This window comes from Mus caroli, unplaced genomic scaffold (genome assembly GCF_978045245.1).
Source record: "Mus caroli unplaced genomic scaffold, Mus_caroli_1 scaffold_10, whole genome shotgun sequence".
In the NCBI taxonomy this organism is placed as follows: Eukaryota; Metazoa; Chordata; class Mammalia; order Rodentia; family Muridae; genus Mus; species Mus caroli.
The window spans coordinates 12,416,349-12,430,974 of NW_028227265.1; the positions used below are offsets into that span (position 1 = coordinate 12,416,349).

The following is a 14,626-nucleotide window of genomic DNA, read 5'->3' on the forward strand; positions in this document are numbered from 1 at the left end:
TGTGTGTAAGGCATGGCAAGCCAGGGTGTCACTTTCCAGAAACTGACCTCAGCTGTGTCCCAAGTTCAACTTTACCAGCATTAGCTCATCAGTGCTTCAGATAGCCCCAGGAGAGCTGTTGTCCCCATTTCACAGTCAATGAGACAATGGATCAGGAAAGTGGATGGATCTGCCTCCGAATCCCACACACCTCATACAGAGGACCCGTGCCTCAGAGCCGGTCTGCCCGTGGCCAAATCATCACCATGACAACACAGCTTTCCCAACTACTGAGGTTCAGAACGGTCTTATTGTGATCGAATTTTTATCAAGGTCCAAGGAGCAAAATGGTGATGGTCCTAAGAGATAGAAGGTCCCCATGCTCCAAGCACCAGCCTTTGCATCTTAGGAATAGGCCTGGGAGGACGGTGGCCTCCCAGACCACCCAATCCCCAAAACTACCTTATATGGCTATCATGGGATGCTCCTGTACCCTAGGACTCAGTCTGCCATCAAATGGATTTGAGTTTAGTCCATATTCGCTGGATGAATTTGGGCAAGTAGCCCCACCTCTCTGACCCTTACCATCCTAAAACGGGGTCAAGCTGAGTGGGGTGCAGGGGTGCAAGCAACTTTACACAATACCTAACTTACAGAGCAGGCTCCACCTGTCAAAGACAATCACTGTGTTAAACCCTCTGGTTGTAAAAGGCAACGCTGTCTATAAGCTGGAAGCCAGGGGACAGGATCAGGGTGGTGGTGGGGAGAAGGCACGGGATTCACTCAGCCAAACCTAAGGCTCTGAGTACAGAAGTGAGCTTCCAGATGTTTGTGATGCCGTTTAAAATACTCTCCTCTGGGGTTGGAGTGATGGACCAGTTGGAGAGTGCCTGCTTTGTAAGCACAGGTCCTGGGTTACATGTGACAGTGCCAGGCATCACTCGTGGAGAGGCAGAGTCATGCAGCGGCTCCCTGGGGCTCCCTGACCAAACTGTTTGGCCTCGATGGTGAACTCCAGGCCAATGAACGACCCTGTGTCAGAAGCCCAGTGTGGTTATGTGCACCTTTCATCCCAGCGCCTGGCAAGCAGATCAAACAAGAAAGCCAAAATAAGAGAGAGCGAGAGAGCGAGAGAGCGAGAGAGCGAGAGAGCGAGAGAGCGAGAGAGAGAGAGAGAGAGAGAGAGAGCGAGAGCGAGAGAGCGAGAGAGAGAGAGAGAGAGAGAGAGAGAGAGAGAGAGAGAGAGAACGTTGCTGGGAAGGTTAGGGTTTGATCCCTAGCACGATGAAAGTAAATCATGTTCTCGAAAATGAATTTTTTTCGTTGTGTGTGTATATGCATGTTCAGATGTGGGTGCACATGCATGTGCGCCCATGTGTATATCGGCCAGAAACTGATGCTAGGATTAATCCTCCATTTTCCACCTCATTGGATGAGGCAGGTGTCCCAGTCACACCCATAGCTGGCTGACACGTCTAGGCACGGTATCAACCTTTCTCTAGGACTCCTGCCTCCCCCTTCTGAGGCTGGAATTGCCAGCAGGTTAGCAGGTCCACCTTATGCATCCATTTGGGTTCTGGGAACTCTGGACTCCGTCTGATCCTCGCTGCTTTCACGGAGAAGCCGAGTTTAGTTCCCACCACGCACATCAGCAGCTCACAAACACTTGTGACTCCAGCTCCAGGGGGATTTGATGCCTCTGGTCTAGATAGCCAGTCAGCCAGAGTCTTGTGTAGCTCAGGTTAGCCTTGAATATGTAGGGGCGGGGGAGGACCTTGAACACCTGGTCCTCCCATTCTGATTCTGGGATTCCAGGTGAGCGCCACCACACACAGTTTATGTGATGTTGATTCAACCCTGGGCTTCATGCATTCTAGGCAACCTCTCTACCAACCCAGTTACATCCCGAGCCCTAAAAAAAGATATAATTTTACCCAGAGGGTTGGCTAAATCCATGGACCCGAAAGGCTGACTGTGGGGCGCCCACACTGAGGTGGTGTTTATCATTTTGCTTCGCTAGGCTGAAGCAGACTCGTTTCCCGAATATGGTCTCTCTGGGGTTTGCAGGTGGGCCCGCGAACCACCCTCTCCCAGACACACTGCCTTTGCAACCACCTCACCTTCTTCGGAAGCTCCTTCCTGGTGATGCCCAACGCCATCGACGTCCACCAGACTGCCGAGCTCTTTGCTACCTTTGAGGACAACCCCGTGGTGGTTACCACAGTGGGCTGCCTCTGCCTGCTGTATGTGCTGGTGGTGATCTGGGCCAGGAGGAAGGACATACAGGATCAGGCCAAGGTGAGGTCTTGGGTTCCTGGGAAGGGGAGGGTTATTTCCGGGGAGTTGGCCCCTCAGCCTATGCGCTTACAGATCATCCCCTTTCAGCAGATTACCAGGGAGATTGTGCTATCAATCATCAACTAAGTACTCACTGCATGAAGGCACCACCCCACTCATGTTCACAATCTCTGAGGGAATGCATAGGGGACTGTGAGGGCCCAGTGTGTCAGAGCTTGAGGCTGCCCATCACTGCCTCCCTCCCCATCACTAGGGATGACATCACAGAATTAAATGTCATAAGGTGTCACTCAGCAGTCACACGGGTCTTTGCTTCCTCCATGGGACCGAACTTTGATCTCTAAATGTCTCGGGTTGGGGCTGGAGGGATAGCTCAGCAGTTAAGAGCACACACTGGTCGAGTGGAGCAAGGCTTCTGTCCCAGCACTTGGAGGTAGAGGCAGGAGGATCTCTGAGTTGAAGGCAAGTCTGGCCTACACAGTATTTCTTTTGAATTTTTAAAAATTACTTACTCATTAAGTATATGAGTACACTGTTGCTGTCTTCAGATGCACCAGAAGAGGGCATCGGATCCCCCTACAGATGGTTGTGAGCCACCATGTGGTTGCTGGGATTTGAACTCTGGACCTCTGGAAGAGCAGTCAGTGCTCTTAACCGCTGAGCCATCTCTCCAGCCCTACACAGTATGTTTTAGGCCAGCCAGAGAAACATAATGAGACCTTGTGTAAAAAAAATTAACAAAGACAAAACTACACAAATGGGGCTGGAGAGGTGGCTCCCTGATTCAGAGCCCTTGTTGCTCTTGCAGAGCACATGGGTTTGGTTCCGAGCACCCACACGGGGCCTCACAACCATCCCTAAGTCCAGTAACTCCAGTTCCAGGGGATTCACATGCATGCACATATCTACACACATGCAGACAAAACACATAACTAAAATATCACATGCTGATGTTGCACAGGGACCAAGCTCAGGGTCCATTCCTAGAACCCACATCAGGCAGCTCGCAATCACGTGTAACCCCAGTTCCAGGGGATCTGGGCACTATTCTGGCCTCTTTGGACATTGTGGCCAACACACACATGTATATGTATATGTACATGTATATGTATATGTATATGTATGTGTATGTGTATGTGTATGTGTATGTGTATGTGTATGTGTATGTGTATGTGTATGTGTATATGTATATGATGTATATGTATATGTATATGTATATGTATATGATGTATATGTATGTGTATGTGTATGTGTATATGTTTATGATGTATATGTATATGTATACACACACACACATTTCAAGAGGCTGAGGTGTATAGATTTCTATGAGTTCAAGGCCAGGCTGGTCTACATAGAGAACTCCAGGCTAGTCAGTCAAGCCTACATAGTGAGACCTTGTCTCAAAAAAGAAACACACCTATATATATAATACATAATCCACCTTCAATGCCACAGGTTGGCTCCCGGAAGTCAGGCTCTAAAATGGAGTTAAGGCTGAGGGTGTTCTCTAAAAGGAACTTTTTGGGTGAGCCCCTGGGGAGGTGGCAGTGCTGCAGTGACAGCTCACCAGTCCTCGAGGAGACCTGGCTGAGCTGGGTTGCGATGCACAGGTCCTAGTCACACGCAGACACCTCACAGTTGGGTCATTGACTCTCGGCTGCCCCCAGAGAGTATGTCTGTCACAGAGATGATTCTACATCCTTGAAAGCCATTCCTCAGAAGCTGATGTAAAACTTTCATGGGAGGGAAAGCAGAGCAGGACAGCATGACCCAGAGGTCACCACAGCTCCCAGCTAAGTCAAGGTCACTTGACGCTTTCGCTAAAACATGCGAACATCTCATTTCTTCTGAACTTCCCGGGGGGGACAAATCTGATTGCATAAACAGTTGGCTCGCCATACCTAACACTGAACACCCTCAGTTTAATGCCCGGTCCATTTCCAACTTAACTCCACAGTTCACACTTCATAATTAATGAAAGCGCTTGATGCTTCCTTGCCTTCGACGGTATTTTTCTTGAAGCCCTTGTTTCATAAAGGACGGTTCTCACTGGATCAGAGTGTAATGGACCCAGTTTTGCTTTTGTATGTCTATTGTCATGGGTGACTGACTTGTTCTTAGCTGCTGGGTGAGCTCACTGAGTAGGGTCCCACTGGCTCTGTCCTTCTGTCCAGGTGAAAGTCGTAGTCCTGGAGGATAATGACCCCTTTGCCCAGTATCACTACCTGGTGACAGTCTACACTGGACACCGGCGAGGGGCAGCCACGTCTTCGAAGGTACCTGTGGTTGGTGGGTGTGTCTGTCCCGGTGCAGAGGTGGCTGTCATTGTGGAGTGTATTTGATTCCATGGTTTTATGTTGCTGGTGCCCTCCTTCCATTTTGTATTTTAGGGGAAAGGATATTCTTGTATGTAAATGTGTGTGTGTGTGTGTGTGTGTATGTGTGTGAGTGAACATGAGTGTGTAAAGGTGTGCATAGGAGTGAATGAGTGGGAGTGTATGAATGTGCGTGAGTATGTTTGTGTCATGTGTGAGTGTGTACATATATGTGAGTGTATGAGTGTGAGTGTGTGTATGTGTGAGTGTACGAGTGTGTATTTGGAAGTGTATGTGAGTGAATATGAATGTGTGTGCCCGTGTGTATGGATGTCTGTGTATGAGTATGAGTGTGTGAGAATAAGTATAACTGTATATGAGTATGTGTATGTGTGTGAGTGTGAATGTCTGTGCTGTGTCTGCATGCCTAGTTTTGTGCAGTGCTGGGATCAAGCACAGCACTTCTGAAGGCTGGGCAAAGGCTGCACCTGCTGAGCTACAGTCCCGGTGTCTGGTGTCTGGATTCTAGGTGACTCTCACCCTGTATGGCTCGGATGGAGAGAGTGAGCCACATCACCTGTCAGACCCCGACGCTGCGGTTTTTGAGCGAGGAGGGGTTGATGTCTTCCTGCTTGCCACTCTGTTCCCCCTGGGAGAACTGCAGAGCCTCAGGCTGTGGCATGACAACTCTGGGGACCGGCCGTCATGGTGAGCTGGGAGACTAGGACCTTCAGCGCCCAGTCTGGCCTCAATGCCTGAGTCAATGCCTCACACCTCCACAAACACATAGAATGGCTCCGTGTGGTACAAGTGAGACAAGCAGGGTGTCTTAGGGTTTTACTGCTGTGAACAGACACCATGACCAAGGCAAGTCTTATAAAAACCAACATTTACTTGGGGCTGGCTTACAGGTTCAGAGGTTCAGTCCATTACTTTCAAGGTGGGAGCATGGCAGCATCCAGGCAGGCATGGCGCAGGCAGAGTTGAGAGTTCTATGTCTTCATCCAAAAGCTGATAGTGGATGATTGACTACCAGGCAACTAGGGTGAGGATCTTAAGCCTACACCCACAGTGACACACCTACTCCAACCAGGTCATACCTATTCGAACAAGGTCACACCTCCAAATGGTGCCGCTCCCTGGCCTAAGAATATACAAACGATCACACAGGGTCAGAGAGGCCCCTGGCTCAAGGTCCACAGAAACCAGACAAGAAGGGAGGCAGGCTGAAGTCCAGCCCTGGTGTCCAGCACTGGGCCTGCCCCTAGCCTTTCTTTAGTGCCAACTCAAGACTTGTCCAAGATCACACACAGCTACACATTCATAGCAAAGCCCTATCCATTCTTCCTGAGATCAAAATGAGTGAATCAGACAAATAGTGTCAGTATGACCAGGTATCAGCATGCAGAGCCTTAATAAGACAGTTCTGGGATAGCCTGGGGTACATAGTGAGCACTGTAGTAGCCTGGGTTAGAGCATGAGACTTTATGACAAAAAACATCGGGCATGCCAGGTGTGGTAGGACACGCCTTTTAATCTCAACTCTTGGGAGGCAGAGGCAGGTGGACCTCTGTGAGTTCAAGGTCTAGGATAGCCCAGACTACATAGAAAGACTCTATTTCAGAAATAAATAAATAAATAAATAAATAAATAAATAAATAATACACTGGGTAGTGTATACCCATACTCCCAGCACTTGAAAGGCAGGAGGTTGAAGTTCAAGGTTATTCTCGTCGCTGGGCGGTAGTGGCGCACACCTTTAGTCCCAGCACTTGGGAGGCAGAGGCAGGCGGATTTCTGAGTTCGACACCAGCCTGGTCTACAAAGTGATTTCCAGGACAGCCAGGGGCTACCGATACCAAAGAAACCCTGTCTTGAAAAACCAAAAAAAAAAAAAAAGTATTCTTGTCCTGACAGACAATTTAAGACAAGGCCTGTCTCTCAAAAAACAAATGTCAGAGAGAAAGAGAGAGAGATAAAGAGACAGACAGACAGACAGACAGACAGAACATTCACTGCTTAGGTTTTAGCTGTTTTGACAAGATCTGTTTGTTCTCACTCTGTAGCCTAGGCTAGCCTTGAGTTTCTGTCAGTCTCTGGTCTCAGCCTATGAGAGCTGGGGTCAGAAGTATGGGTCACCACACCAAGCTTCCTGCTGTCTTTAACTCACCGCATTCGCAGGAAGCAGGCTCCGAGAGGCAAGTGAGCATGTTGAGTGTCTCCTGAAGAAGCCCTCTCCTCAGCAAGTGGAGAGGGAGGCCAGGCTGGGATACGCAGAGGGAGGTGTCAAACAATGGTCCACCCAGTAACAGCCCAGCCCACCCTTATGGATCCCTGAAGCTGTCCCAAGTTAGATCAAAATGTCCAGGTCCTGCATCACTGGATGTCGGTCTCCCAGGAGGGCCATGGCCTGGACATAGTTGGCCTTTGCATCCCTGATGGAGCTATGCTCATGGAAACGGGGGACATGTGTACAACACAATGACAACTCGTATTGAGCATTCAGCTCTGTCATCTTCCTATTGGCCAGACAGTGACAGAAAAGCTGTTGTTAGCCCACACCTCCTAAGACAATCTCCTCTTCTGAGGCTTGGAAGAAGTTTGCTGGCGCACACTTGTCACCGGGCTTCTTTTGTTTATGGCTAGGTGTACCCACAGGGGTTCAGAGTTTTCAAATGTGTCTCCCGGCACCTGGCCGCCTCTCTGAGAACAAGCAGCTGCCTTCAAAGCTAAGCTGGCTCTCTCTGCTGAATGCCCCCCTCACAGGAGGCCAAATGTCACCCCTACTCGAAGTGAAGAGCATCATGCATTTTCCACGTGCGCCTGTCTTGGGGCCCCTTTTCTGAAGGTCTTACCTCTGGGATGTCCCAGGGAGTCCTATCCCCACTTCTTATCCTCAGAGCTGTATCTCCCTTCTCCAGGTATGTGAGCCGGGTGCTGGTCTATGACGCTGCGGTGGACCGGAAGTGGTATTTCCTCTGCAACTCGTGGCTGTCCGTCGATGTTGGAGACTGTGTCCTGGATAAGGTGTTTCCTGTGGCCACAGAGCAGGACAGGAAGCAGTTTAGGTACTTTCTGTCTGTCTTTTTTTGGCAAATGTAACTCACTGTTATCTTTAATCTTAGGGAAATAGCCTCAGAGCCCAGGCTCACTAATGAAAGCACATTTCAACCAGTGGCTCTTTGAGTATGTGACACTGTTGGTCCAAATGTCCTGTTGGAATGGGGCCTCTAACAGGATTTGCAGCCTAAGAGTCAGAAGTACTGGGATTGCAGCCATATTCCATCATACCCAGTGTTCCTAAGGGCTTTGCCATAGCACTCCCAGAATGCATGGTGAATTTATTCACTCTCTTCAATGGGCAGAAGGTCTACTGGTCTGGTCCCCTCCCAGTGGGGCCTTCAAAAGGGATAAATTCTGAATTAGAGATCTGCTCCGAGATGGGACTAGGGGTGATGGGTCCTAAACTGATAATATTATAGCTATCTTATTAAATTCAAATTGCAGCAAAGGTACCACTCACGCTGACCACTTACCTCCATGTTAGCGCTGCCTCAGTGCTTCACAAAGGTGGCGATTTTGCTGACGCAGTGGTACAGACCAGCTTCGGTGAGTGGGAGGCCAGCCTGAGCTACACAAGAGACCCTGTCTCAAGTCGGTCACAACTATGGCTCTAAATCCTTCCAAACATCCAGGAAAGGAGGTTCTGTCGTTATCTTTTTTTTAAATTAATTAATTTATTTATTATATGTGTATATACACTATAGCTGTCTTCAGACACTCCAGAAGAGGGCATCAGATTTTTGTTAGGGATGGTTGTGAGCCACCATGTGGTTGCTGGAATTTGAACTCAGGACCTTTGGAAGAGCAGTCGGTGCTCTTAACCACTGAGCCATCTCACCAGCCCTCTGTTGTTATCTTAAAGGCAAGGAAACAGGCCTGAGGAATGACACCAGCTGCCTGAGGTCACAAGGCAGAGGGAAGGCAGGCGAGGACTCCAAGGGGGTTCTCTTTTCACATGTGATGTGGATGTTGCTCAGTTCCTAGAGTGCTTGCCCGAAGCCCAGGGCCCCTGGGTGTGGTGGCAAGTGCCTGCAGTTCCAACACTAGAGACTAGAAGCTGGAGGGCCAGGAGTGCACGGTTACTCATTCTACAACAGTGATTGTAAGACTAGCCTGTGCAACAGGGGGCCGTGTCAAAAATAAAAATCACCATCTGCTAGTTTTCCTAGATGTATCTGGTGTGAGTGTGTGCTTGTCTGTGATGTGGCGTTTCTGCAGAGGTCAGAGGGCAGCTTTTTGAGAATTGGTTCTCCCCTTCCAGTTTTTTGAGATTTTATGTGCACACATGTTTTGCCTCTATGTGTATCTGTGCACCATGTCCATGTAGTGTCTGTAGGGGGCCAGGGAAGGGGTCAAACCTCTTGGAAGTGGACTGACAAACAGCTGTTAGCTGTCGTCATGTGGGTGCTGGGACTTGAACTTAGGTCCTCTTAAACAAACAGCACATGATGGGTGCTCTTAGCCACTCTTAAGCAGCACATAGTGGGTGCTCTTAGCCACTCTTAAGCAGCACATAGTGGGTGCTCTTAGCCACTCTTAAGCAGCACATAGTGGGTGCTCTTAGTCACTATGAAACAGCGCATGGTGCTCTTAGCTACTGGGATATCTCTCCAGCTTGACCTTTTTTCTAAGGCAGGGTCTCTGCTGCTTACCTGAGAGCATCTCCTGTCTGTACCTCCCATGGTGCTTTGGGTTACAAATCACCTAATCCAGCTTTTTTAAAAAATGTAGTTTATAGTTGTGTAGTAAGGGCGTTCTACCTACTGAACCGTCTTGCTGGTCCTCAAACATGCTAAACCTTATAGCTGAATCCCAGGTTATTGTTGAGTTTTGTTTGTTTGTTTGCTTGTTTGTTTTTCAAGACAAGGTTTCTCTGTATATCAGCACTGGCTGTCCTGGCTGGAACTAGCTCTATAGGCCAGGCTGGTTTTGAGGTCACAGAGCTCCATCTGTCTCTGCCTTCCAAAGTGCTAGGGTTAAAGGCCGTGCCCCGCTCCGGGTTGTTTCTAAGAGACCAGCCCCCCCCCCTCCGCCTGAAGATTTGTTTCCTTCTCTAAATTGTCTGTCCGCCTCTCCCTCCTGTCTGTCCACCTGTCTCCCTCCTGTCTGTCCACCTGTCTCCCTCCTGTCTGTCTGTCCACAGCCACCTGTTTTTCACTAAAACCTCCACGGGCTTCCAGGACGGGCACATCTGGTACTCAGTCTTCTGCAATGCCACTCGGAGCAGCTTCACGCGCGTACAGAGGGTGTCCTGTTGCTTCTCGATGCTTCTCTGCACCATGCTGACCAGCATCATGTTCTGGGGTGTCCCTAAGGACCCAGCCGAGCAGAAGATGGATCTGGGTAAATCTCGGGATTACTTCTGAGGTCTGGGGCTGTGGGTACCAGTCTTAGCACCCCTGCAAGGCCTCTGTAATCTAAAGGAGATTACTTAGCTTCGTTGGTGATTAATCTGATAAGCTGAGACAAGGTCTCTGTGGACCAGGTATCACTAACCATTAAAGGTGTGTGCCACCATGCCTAACTTGACTCGGTCTTTATGTTTTGTGTGCATATGTGCATACACACATGTGCACATGCATACGGAAACCAGGGTTTGGCCTTGGGCATTGCTCCTCAGGAGTCAGTCACCTCACTTTTGAAGACTTAAGCTCACCAGCTGGGCTACACTGGCTGGCCAAAATGTCTCCGTGATCCTGCCTGTCACTCTTCTTAGCACTGGGATTATAAGCAGGTGCCACCCCACCTGACATTTTACAATGCTTGGGATCATGGGGTTACAGGTCCCCAAGATTGCATGGCAAACACTTTACAGACCAAGCCGCCTCCTAGGCGCCCTGACTTAGTCTTCACTGGGACAAAGAAGATGTGTTTGTCCGTGTACCCTCACAGCTGACCTTAGCCTCCAGCCCTGCAAAGAGAAGCTGAGCCACACGGCCCAGGCTTGTGGTACTCTGCCATGTTAGCACGGACTATCTGGCTTAGCTCATAGCTCAGAGTAAGCTAAGGGCCTCTTAGGAGCAGGGTGGGCATCTAAAGGCGCATGGATGACCTTTCAGGAGTTGTGCTTGGTTGGTCCTTCACTGTGAGCTGCCTTCTGCTGAGAGGGAAGAGGGGACTCTGGGGCATCTGCCTCCATCTGACATCGCCTTCCCTCCCTTTCTCTTTAGGCAAAATTGAGTTCACTTGGCAGGAGGTGATGATTGGGTTGGAGAGCTCTATCCTTATGTTCCCCATCAACCTCCTGATTGTCCAGATCTTCCGGAACACCCGACCTCGTCTCCCAACGGGGAAGGATGGGAGACAGAAACAGGGACCCCTTAACCTGACTCCCTCAGCGCAGCCCATGGAGGAGGGACTTCTGACACCTGAAACAGTGACCAAGGCATGTTCTCAGCCTCAGCTTGTATAGGGATGGAGGGATGCTCTAACCTGGCAGGAGTGGAGTACAGGGTGGTGCGTGGAGGCCTGGGTTACCATAGTCTCAGTTGCCGAGATTCGCCAACTGAAAACATGCAGTCTGACACAATACATGTACACACACATGCAGACCAATAGGACACACGTGTACACACACATGCATGCTTTCTGAGTACCTATTGTGTGCAAGATATCCGACCCTCACTGGAAATTCTGTTGGTAAAGTTATTTCCGTGGTGGGAGACACAAACAATATCCATGCTCCTCCTAGGCTCCAAGGACAACCCAAAAAATGAGTCCACCAAGTTCTTCCAGAGAAACCAGTGAGTTTACTGGGGCTTCCTAACGGAGCAATGGAGAAGGGTTACAGGCAGGAGCATGTGTGACCTTAAAGCAGCAGCCTTGGAAGGGTAGCACGCAGTAGTGACAATGGTTTCTTTATGGCTGTGTAAATGGAGCCCCCTCTCCTCCTTCCTTGCCCGTATCCTACACACACACACACACACACACACACACACACATGCTCTAGACCTTATGCAGTTGTGTTAGAATTGCAAAAGGTTGGTTGAGGGCCTCAAGACCCTTCAGGTCTCTGCCCCGCCCCTTCTAGGGAAGGTAACCAGTTGGTAGGCTCCTCTGTGAGCATGCCCAGAAGCACTGTCTTTGACAGCAGTCTGGTTCTAAGGACTGTGGCGCCGCCCCCGCCCCCCCCCCCCGCCCTCCCGGCCCCAGGCTAGAAGCCCCTAAAAGAGACACATTTCCCTGTACTCATGTGCTTGATAATCTTGTATAGGACCCTTGCTGTGTGCGGTGGCTTGAGTAACGCAGCCTGGGATGCCGGAATGAGTCCGTTTAGCCCTACGAGAGGGAATTCAGTGGTTACGGATCGTGCCTGGGGTAGGGGACGAAACTGTAGTTGAACCGTGGATCACACAGCTCAGGGCCTATGTGTGCTCTTGACCTCTGTGCCGTGTGCCCTTGCCCGTGGCTTATGTCCCCTCGCCTCGTTGGGCTTTCTTGCAGGGTATACAGAGTCTCATCAGCTCACTGTTTAAAGCCCTGAAGGTGCCACCCCCAGCCTCAGGCTGGGACTCTATGAACCCGGTGGACATTAACTACCTCCTCGCTTTAATAGAGGACATCATCTGTCCGGAGAGCACAGAGGGACCGGGTTTCTGGGAGGAAGCCAAAGGGAGAGAGGACCCTATCACCTCCACGCGTGGGTCTATGAAACCGAAAGGTAAGTCCTTCCCAGGTCTGTGCCAAAGGTGAAAGGAGTATCCAGCTCAGGACCCTCAAGACCAAGTTCTCAGCACAAAGGAGATTTATTGCCCCAAAGGGACAGAGGGCAGGGATAAGGGACAGAGGCAGGAGATAAGAGGATGGGGGAGAAGGGGAAGGGAACAAAGGTGAGGAGAGAAAAGAGGCAAGGGAGATCGGGGAGGGGAATTTGTCTTGGGGGGACAAAGGACTGCCTCTGGATAGAGAGGAGACAGATGTGGCCCATAGCCAAATGGCCTATAAAGGTACAAGGGGGAAACCCCATTTTTTTAGGATGAGGTGTTTAATTTTAATTGAACATGTTAAGTGAGCCAAAGGGGGTTTTTTGATCGCTGAACTTCAATACTTTGATAGCTGGACCTTGGTAGCCAGTCTCGGGAGGAGGAAGTGGCCAAATAAGGGAGTAGACCTTGGGGGCCAGCTTTAGGAATGCAGTCTAACAGTTTAGCACGGCAGAGGGAACTTCAGAGAAGGCCAAGCCTGCCAGAGCCATGTTCACACTGGAGCTGCCCGGAGTCCCTTTAAAAGGACATGGAAGAGTTCTTTGGAATCAGGTGGTCCAGGATCGCCCAGATGCTGGGATCACAGGGGGTACCAGCCCGCACAGCTTCATGCTCCTTGAAAATACGAGTACATAAGAGCATGCTTTGAGGTCAGAGAAGAACTTGTGTGACTGGCTGGCTTCCCCCTACCATGTGGGCCATCAAGCTTGGCAGCAACTGTCGGTGTCCTCTGAGCCATCTCCCTGGCCCTTGTTTTGTTTCTTATGATAAATATGTCACCTCTAAGATTTAAAACCAAGCCAGGCGTGGTGGCGCACACCTTTAATCCCAGCACTCGGGAGGCAGAGGCAGGCAGATTTCTGAGTTCGATGCCAGCCTGGTCTACAGAGTGAGTTCCAAGACAGCCAGGGCTATACAGAGAAACCCTGTCTCGAAAAACAAAACGAAACAAAACAGAACAAAAAAAGATTTAAAACCAACGACAGAAAGAGATACTTAAACATCTCTTTTGGCTGGCTGGTATGGCAGTGGATGTCTTACCACTCAGGAGGATCAAAAAGGAAGGCAAGGTCATTTTTGGCAACACTGAAAGCTTGAGGCCAGCCTGGGATCCATGAATCACTGTCTCAAAGACAAAATAGCATCCACAAGAACACATTTTAGGGGGGCTGGGTATAGAGACAGAGTATGTGACTAATCTCTAGGTTCTGTCTCCAGCCCTGAGAAGAAATATGGAGAATCTGAAATTTCAACAAACCAACTGTAGAAAAACAGTGATGGGTGGATAAAGATGCTGACCTCAATGCCCAACGACCTGAGTTCAAACCTAGCCAGTGCCCAGTCAGAGATAGAGCTCTCACAAGTTGTCCTCAGGCCAGGCAGTGGTGGCACACGCCTATAATCCCAGCACTCGGGAGGCAGAGGCAGGCAGATTTCTGAGTTCGAAGCCAGCCTGGTCTACAGAGTGAGTTCCAGGGCAGCCACAGCTACACAGAGGAATCCTGTCTCGAACCCCCCCCCCCCCCACACACACAAAAAGAACCTTAAACATTCATAATTCTATTGCCGCTTTTTTCTTAATATATTTTTATTTAGAAGTTAAGGGTGCAGCTTTTTGAAGCCTTCATCTCTGGCAGAAACGCACTAATGTACTTAATGAAATGGTGTGCGCTTTAAGGTTTGCTGCCTGTAATCCCAAAACGCAAGAGGCTGAGGCTGTAGGGTGCTGAGTTCCAGGCCAACCTGAGCATTTCAAACAGTAAACCCATGTGCAGAGGCCATGTACTTCTCCAGCTTTTTGCCTTCCCTTCTGGTTATCTGAAATGGCTTTTGTTTTGTGAGACAGGTCTCACTACATAGACCAGGCTAGCCCTGAACTTGTTATTGCAGGCGTGCCAGCTCCACACACCAGGCTCTCTTGGAAGGTTTCAGTACACATAATTTTTTTTTTAAGTGAAAACAGAAGACAAGGACTTACCCTATCTTGGGCACTCTGCAAGAGTGTACTTAAAATAAAAAGACTCTGCAAGACTGGACTTAAATTCAAGTCTAACTACGTAGAAAGATTTGCAGGTGTGATGTTCCCATGTCTAGGGTTGGCTTTAAAGAGTCTAGATGGACAGCTAGAAAGATGGATCAGTGGGAAAAGAGGCTTGCTACTAAGCCTGATGACCTGAGTTCAATCTCCAAGACCCACATGGCGGAGGAGAGAGCTTAGTCCTGAAAGTTATCCTCTGACGTTTACATGAGTACTGTGGCACCACGCAT

At 49.6% G+C, this 14,626-nt stretch overlaps 1 protein-coding gene across 1 annotated transcript in view; it reads left to right on the plus strand.

The window, feature by feature from the left end:
• The window catches only part of LOC110300494 (polycystin-1-like protein 2), an 81,318-nt gene that overhangs the window by 42,279 nt on the left and 24,413 nt on the right, over positions 1–14,626 (plus strand). Inside the window, 7 exon segments of the mRNA XM_085844258.1 lie at positions 2,047–2,277; positions 4,452–4,553; positions 5,122–5,300; positions 7,514–7,660; positions 9,799–9,998; positions 10,826–11,040; positions 12,099–12,315. Of these exon segments, the coding sequence (XP_085700384.1) occupies positions 2,047–2,277; positions 4,452–4,553; positions 5,122–5,300; positions 7,514–7,660; positions 9,799–9,998; positions 10,826–11,040; positions 12,099–12,315 (1,291 nt within the window).